Source organism: Arachis hypogaea, chromosome 15, assembly GCF_003086295.3.
Source record: "Arachis hypogaea cultivar Tifrunner chromosome 15, arahy.Tifrunner.gnm2.J5K5, whole genome shotgun sequence".
NCBI classification, from domain to species: Eukaryota; Viridiplantae; Streptophyta; class Magnoliopsida; order Fabales; family Fabaceae; genus Arachis; species Arachis hypogaea.
Genome location: NC_092050.1, coordinates 2,910,903 through 2,919,143, shown reverse-complemented (window position 1 = coordinate 2,919,143; position 8,241 = coordinate 2,910,903). Strand labels below are relative to the sequence as shown.

The 8,241-nt window shown below is 36.1% G+C and overlaps 1 protein-coding gene across 1 annotated transcript; it reads right to left on the bottom strand.

Moving 5' to 3' along the window:
• Positions 1-818: 818 nt before the first annotated feature.
• On the bottom strand, positions 819-7,528 carry LOC112747582 (AP-4 complex subunit epsilon-like). The gene is made up of 10 exons (XM_025795670.2): positions 6,543-7,528; positions 5,928-6,143; positions 5,710-5,820; positions 4,932-5,129; positions 4,686-4,817; positions 4,535-4,591; positions 4,332-4,448; positions 3,381-3,458; positions 2,929-3,072; positions 819-2,206 (listed from the first exon to the last, which is right to left on the bottom strand). Exons 1-10 carry the CDS (start codon positions 7,329-7,331, stop codon positions 1,175-1,177), a joined length of 2,874 nt encoding a protein of 957 aa, XP_025651455.1. The 5' UTR covers positions 7,332-7,528; the 3' UTR covers positions 819-1,174.
• Positions 7,529-8,241: the final 713 nt, after the last annotated feature.

Sequence of the window (8,241 nt, the reverse complement as noted above, 5' to 3'; positions counted from 1 at the left end):
ATGGATATTTCCCTTTGTAAACAATGTGATGTATGTGGATAACTAAATAATGTTTTTCTTTAAAAGTTGATTGAGATAAAAAAAATAATTATTTGATTCTATTTTTATTTAATTTAGTCTTAGTCTTACATACAATTATTTCAATTAATTTTTTTATCATAAATATTGTAAAGTATTAACTTTACAATCAAATATTGAAAATATTACATATTTGCTTGATAGAAAGAGAAATATTTTATTATTTATATCTATATATAAAGAGAATGGTGATAATTTAATTTGAATTTTATCCTTTTCATATTTTTTTTTTAAATTTTAATTTTTAAGCATTAACAATATAAAGGAGTTTTACATATCATGTATGTTACCGAAAGTAATTAATTTTCAAATCTACTACTTCAAAAGTCATCTAAACGTATGAATATAACTAGATGAATGTGTAAAATTCTTTGTATGTATCATTCAGATCTATCTTGCAATCATCTGAACGGACTATACATTATAAAAGCAAGCTAATGTTACCTTCTATAAAATGAAAAACCAACTCTTTTTTTTTGTCATGAAAAAAATGACAAAAATACCACATCATAATTGAGACTAGCTAAGAAGGTGAAAAAAAAAATCCTTGCAACTGGATCGGATAAACAGGACTCAACGAAACCTCAGGAGGGGGGAAGAAAGGAAGACAGAAAGAAACACTTGTAAGGCGAAAAAAAAAGGGATAAAAATGGGGTGATGGGTACATGGGGGTTTAAAAAAGGAAAAAAAAAAAAAGGAATACACGAACCTATCCTCGTATCACTTTCAAGTGCCATTCATACACATCAAACTGATATTATTGACCGCAGTATCAAGCTTCTCATTGTTGGAAATCCATTATATGGACATAGAAAAATGCACAAAAATATTTCTTAACAAAGTACAGATTTTTCAAAACAAAGATGACCCCCAACTTTGTGGTGAAGAACAATGAAATGATCGTGCACAACATTACCCTTCCTCCAAGTTCTCAGTGGCCCAAAACCAGGATGCGGCAAGTCGATCCTCCTGCATTTGATTACCACAAATGCTAGTCTTCTGGGTACAAAGTCTTTACCTGGTTCTGCCATCATTTTAGGACATAAACTATCCTCAAGCATAATGATTCACAATTAGAATTAGCTCTGTAATCAGATTAGCCAAGCAAGTCCCTGAACAAGTTGGGATTTTGACTAGTAGGGTTCACCCCCATCTGCCTCACTAATGCATCCTTCTCCAAGGCATCTTTAGCGTTTGGACCCTTCACAGATTGCGGCAAAGTTGTCACAGTTGTTTCTCCACTAGTAGCCCCAGTAGGTTCAGTCGACAACCCATGAAAAATATCTAAACTATCCTGACTTGCAGTACTGTCTCCATAGAGTGACATAATATCAGGTGCAATAGTGGCAGTACCTGCATTATGGTTTGTTGTAGAACTCATGCTTGAGTCAAGAAGTCCTTCCAATTGCTTGAAGGGATCAACGGAAGGAAGGGCACTAGTAACAGTTGGTTCATCACTGAAGTCGAGCAAATCTGGAGGCGGTGGTTGTTGAATCGTTTTCTCCACAGCTTTAGATCCGCGAGATCCATCTGCAGCACCACCACTAGATCTTGAAGCCTTATGACCAGTGGATGATCTTCTCTCAGGTTGTGATGATCCACCAAACAATGAAGCAGCAAGCTTCTGCTTTTCTGGATCAATCTCTGTCTTTTTTGTATTCTGACTATCACGTGACTTTGAATAGGAAGCTGTTGCACTATCCACATGGCTAGCACCATTTGCAGGTTTTTCGGAAGGAGAATTCGTGGTAGATGATGTTGGAGTTGAATAAGTTGGCCTACCCCACTTCTTCTGAACACCATCAAGACGTAGCTTAAGCTCTGATGACCCAGCCTCTGATGTCGATCCCACTGATGATATGGGATGGGTCTCCCTATAAGATAATGCCTCAGGTACTGGAACAACATCTGTTGATGAAACTGGATCAACTTTTGATTGCATTGGAGGCTTTGGAAGTTCATATGCCTCAAATCTCAGACCATGCTGTATCGATTCATGTTGGTCTTGGCTTCTGAGGTTGCTCACATTACCCATCCCATTACGCTCATCCTCAGCAATGTAAGGCTGAGCACCCTTTTCTATTGCTTGATCTACATAACCATTGAGGAAAGAAAGGTCCTTATCAACCTGCATATAAGATTCAGTGTGTCAATAATCTAGGAGTACCAAAAAAAAAAAGCATGCATAGCTCTCAAGCACATCAATGTTACAATTTACAAAAAGATGAGCATGTGTACACTGTACAACAAAAGGTGGCTCAGTGCAAGAGGCTCCCACCTAATGATATTTGGGGAAGGTAGATGTATGCCACATTTCCCCTCGTCGGAGGAGAGGCTGTTTCCAAGATCTGAGCATGTGACTTCTAAATCATTAAGTAGCAGCCTTAACAGTGCATCAAAGCTCACCCTCTCATGATTATGTGTACAATAAGGAATGCAAATTGTTATGTGATCTCAATATATCAAGGTGATAAAACCACTTTGTGACGACCAGGCTGTGTTGCATATGCTTCCAACATAGTTTTTATAATGGATCAATATTAGAGATTTGTTTCCATTTTATATAGCAAAGGTTTCCTTAGGCAAAAACAGAACTGGTTTTGTATATTCCTATAACCAGCTGGCTGATACATTCAGTTATGTCAATCCATTTGCAATAAAACAAGCTTGGCTCATATGTCATATATGCTCCAAGATATGGGCGAGTTTTTCAATTAAGCACATGTTCATCATGTGGCTTTTACATAATCCTAGACTCATTATAGCCAAGTTTTCCAGTGCTCATTGTAGATGAAAACACACAAAATATTATCTTAAACTGATATAGAAGATTATATAATAAGAAATAACCTCAATTTCTTCACATCTTGTGTCTCGTGGCAATATTGCTTGAACAGCTTGTGCATCCAAACCAACAACGGCTTGCAATTCATAAGCACGTTGCTGCAAATCTGTTGAGTGAGATGCTAATAATTCTTCAATAAAAGATTGACACTGCAAGTAGACAGGAGAACGTTAAGCTTGCCATCATGTATTAGCAAAATTTCAGCATCAACCTGTACTAGTCACAAACAGGATTTTGAAGACATTTTGAAAGAAATCTGTCAATTATAGTATAGTGAAAAACAAGTATCTTTAGTCAGAGTCAATAGTTTGAGCTTGATTATCTTGTGGACTATATAATTCATCAAAGCGAACATGCTCACAAATTCATAAATATACATAGATGAAGAGAAAAATTCCAGGTAATTCAAAGAAAAATCAAGTATACATCATAACTTTTCGAGTCTTTCCACACATACCTCAGGTAGCATATCCACTTTCCTCCCAGCTGCTACTTCAAAAGCATAAATTTTCATTAATGCTGAAATTGCATATGCCTTCACAAAAGCAATAAATTAGTCCCAATTCAAACGTCTGCAAGCAGTTTTAATACACTGATGTATATTAGAGAAAAGCATAAGATGGATCCAATAGAAGGAACAAGATAAAGGAAGTTGTATGATATACCAAATTTTATGCAGAAAACATCATCATCAAATAAATTAATCCTGGAGTTCCATGACATGTAAACATGTGAAGGGCCAGTCATAATAGATGCCAAACAGCTGTGAACAGTGCTAAAACATCCCATCTTATCCATGAACTCAACATAACAAATTAACAATGAAACAGCTAGCATATATTTAATAAAATGATTGTCCATATAGGTGAGCATATCCAAGGGAAAATTGTTGTATTCTCACCAACTCATACAATCAAAATGCACAAAACATAATGCCTGTCTGTGCATGTAGTTCTAACTAATTATACTGACATCCTACTCATTAATATAAAGTACTAACCCTAAGTTACAAACAAGCATTTAAGCTCTTACAGAAGTAAACTATAGTACGGGATTCTTGATGATCATAGTTGGAATAGAGCACATCGAGATATGATTCAAGACAGTAAGTAGGGCAAAGAAAGGAGAAAATACTAATGAAGGTAATATAATTTGACTAATTTCACAACAGAAAATAGGATGCTTTTATTTATTTATTAATTTCCTGATAAAACAGGATGCTTCACTATAATTTCCCCTGTTATTCCTAATTTCAAATTGATAGCATGCAAGAATGATATTGATGTCAATAAATAAATAAACCATAAAATGGAAAGAAACTAGTCATCCAGATCCAGTATCAAAACCGAGTAAAAAATACTTTGAATTTTCCTGCCTTATTAGCAAAAAGCTGAATTTTAGTAAATACCTTAACAGTTTCATCATTTGAATATGCTTCTGCAATGTCACATAACTTTCCACTGATATATGAAGCAGAATGTTTTCCATCAGCTGTGCCGTACTCACCCAGAACCCAACAGATGACCTGCAATCAGGGATTAACATCATTCAACAAACAGGTTGGCAGGCTACAAAAAAGGGAAAACTCAACATAAGTGGGAGAGGAAGTACCTGAAGAAACATGGATGGAAGCTTTGGCTCTCCAATAATGCGCAAATATGATTCAACCTACACAAAACAGATTTCATTCAGTAATATGCACATCCCACAATTTCGTGATGGACTTACTGAATTAACTGTGCAACTACAACAATAAACATACAGCAGATGATCTCAACTGGCTATCTGTAGCATCATCATCCTCTCCAAACCCTTCAGCAATCAACCTCATTAGATTATGTGCCACCTTAATGTTCACAAGATCTCCGGCATGCTCAAAAACTTTATTCATGGTCTACAAAATCAAGATACCACATGTTATCGACTATCATAGAATTATTGTTAAAGTTTACATTTTAAACAAAAAAAGTTGCATAATCAATAATATGAAAGCAACGTTTTGATATACCTGTATAAACCAATGATTACTTGGAGCAAATTGCTCAGCAAGTTCCACACAACGAGATGCTATATAGGTTTTATAATGGTCATCACTTATGCTGATCATGTAGTCAACCATGCGGTCAACGATCACTTCGACATTGGAGGACTTGGTCATTTTATATAGCAATTCAAAAGTCTTTCGCTTCAGAGTATCATCAGGGTCCTGTAATACACATCAAATTGTAATCCAAACTCCAAATTGAGCATGAACATGAGAAATTGTGCACTGGCCATAGACATGAAAATGTGAAAAACAGTGGATGTGGTTTTGTTTAAGGAATATGCTCAAGGTTAATGGTGCAATTATGCTATCACTTTAAATTATTTCAAAGAGGAACTGAAATCAATTACTAATTCTCTATCCAGAATTTGTGGGCAAATCCTTCACATACACCACCAATGATGTCAAAACCTGGTCCAATACTATACTGACATCATTTATTTTCAAGATTCTTCAGACAATACATAATTTACTTCATTGTTTGCTTAATGTTGCAAGTTCAAAGCAAACAGGCAATCATCCAAACAGGTTCAACAACTACATATTATGATTTCGAAATTCGAATGCCTACTGTTTATACATCTCAGCTCCTGCCCCAGACTGCACATTAAGAATTGTAGACATACAAACAGATTATGATCTGAGACTCTGAGAGACCAGAGCTAAATTATTTCAACATCTTATTGAATAATAAAAACAGAGTCACATTACATCTTTAGGAATTTATTAGGAATATCCTCACCTCTAAGCAGTCAATCACAGCTAGTTGGTGTTGTTCTGCTATCTGCGGACTCAACTTTATCAACCGACCAAGGGCATCAATGCCCATGTACTTGAGATTATGACTGTCACTCTGCCCACACAACAGCAACACTCAGGTAACACAGAACATCCAAAATCTAACCAGTACAGCATAACACAAAATGCAAAAACAAATTTAACCAAAAAACAATTACAAACCTTCAAGAACTTTGCAATAACATCTGCAGCGGATTCTAACAACTTGGGATTGGGGTGTATGGAAGCCACACAACAAATGCACTCATACAGAACGGCATTCCCAATATTAGTCGATGAATCGCTCTTCCTGATAATATCACCAAGAACAGTATACATGCTCTCACTAGCTTGCTTATCCCCACTCCCCAACAGTGCCAATATCTTTAGCAACTTAACCTGCACAACCAGTCAACCACACCAATAACACCTAACCTAAGCAATCAATAACATTAAGCATAAGCACGATAAATGCATGGGAAAAATATTATGCACAATCAGAGTTACACCTAATCTAAGCATAATCGCATGCACACTCAAAATTACTATAAGCATGATAACATTCCCACTCAGTCACTCAAGATGAAATGATAAATGATAACATCTAACATGCATACTTTCAAGTCAAATTTGCACTTAACCCAAGCACAAGCTGACAAGCATAATAACCGCACTCGGCACACACACAATAGCACCTAATCTAAGCTTAATAATCTGAAAGATCTTCAAATTACACCTAATCTAAACTAAGTAACCAATGCCACATCCCTCTAACCCCAAATAAAACCGAAATCCCACCTGAATGAACGGCGCGGGCATCTGATGATAATCATAGCTCTTAGGAAGCCTCCTTTCAGCAACCTGCTTCAAGATACTGACAAAGCTACTCACAAGATCCTTATAAGATTTGGCATCAATGGTTACAAGATCAAAGAGCGGGCAAAGGGAGGCACCCATGACACCAGGATCATTATCGCACAGCCTCTTCCTAAAATTGGAAACCAAGTGCGAAACCGCCCCGGGTGACTTCTGGTAAAAGCGGTGCAACGCCATAACGGCCTTCTTCCTAACGGCCTCCTTAGAGTGGCCCAAGAGCTCCACAACCTGAGGCAACACAGCAGGAATCGTCTCGTCGTTAATCAACTTGCAGACGGCGTTAAGCGCTGCACAAACAACAAGGTAGTTATCGGAACGCAGATCCTTCTGGATTGTGTTGACGATGAGGATGATGAGGTCGTGGTCGTCGGAGAGGAAAAGCGTGACGGCGAGGTAACCGGTGCGTTTGAGAGGTAAGGCGTCGTCGTGAGTCATCTTAACGGCGTGGATGTAACCAAAGGAGGCGTCGTGGCCAAGCATCTCGACGTAGAGGAGGCGTATGATGTACTCCTTCATCTTGCGTTTTGGGATATCGGGCTCGAGGAGGCGGCGTTTTAGGGTTTCGATCTCGCGGAGGACGATGCGGTCTTCTTCGGCCTTGGATCGGGCTTCTCCGATGGATTTTACCAGATCCAGGAACTCCTTTGATTGGCCGAATCCGCCTTGCGAACCCATTGCCAGCTCGCGACCGATTGTTTTCAGCTGCTCCATTTGAGCATAGAATGGAATTGCTGAGATCTGAAGAGAGAGAGATAGAGAGTGAGGAGTGAGAAAGTGAAGACGCTGGGGTCAGTGCTGTGGTGCTGCAACTTGAAAGGAAGAAGGAGCAGGGAGAGACGAGCCAAAGGTTTGTTTCTTTGTGGGATATGAAAAAAAAAATTAAAAAATAATGATTAATGATTAAGCAGAGAAATAGTAGTTTCTATGATATATTACTAAATTAATCCTGCTAAGTGTATAAAAAATCAATGATCAAATTAATGGAATGTATTTTTTTTTTGTGACTTAAAAGAAAATAAATAATAATTAAAAAAAATAAATTAGAAATTGTTTAAAAAAGATAATTTCGTTAAATATTATTTTTAATTTTTTTTTAAGCCAACAGAAGCTCCACTTGAGAGAGAAAGAGTCGTTATTGTCGTCTTTATCATACATCTCTCAAAATCAACCAAAGATAAATACGAATGAAATGTATATTGAATAAATATATTGAGTATACATTAAAATTAGTTACTAAATACATATTGAAATATAATATATATTAAAAATAAATTAAATTATATATAATTATCAACAAATTTATTTTTAATATATACATAAATATATAATAATTATTTTGATGGCAAATTTTTAGTATATTTGTAGTATTTTTTATTGAATTATTTGTCTAATAGTATGTTTGAAGTGTATATTAAAATTATTTTTAATTGTTCGATTTTATATAATTTTTTAGTTAAAATGTATTTAATTAACAATAAAGTATTCTTTACTTAATAGATAACACGCGACACAATATTAAGCAAAATGTCTAAGATGGTTAAAATGAAAAAAATGGGACACAGTATGGGTTCTTGGTTGTGAATTTGTGATAGATGTTGGATATACGTAATTTGAAGAGAAA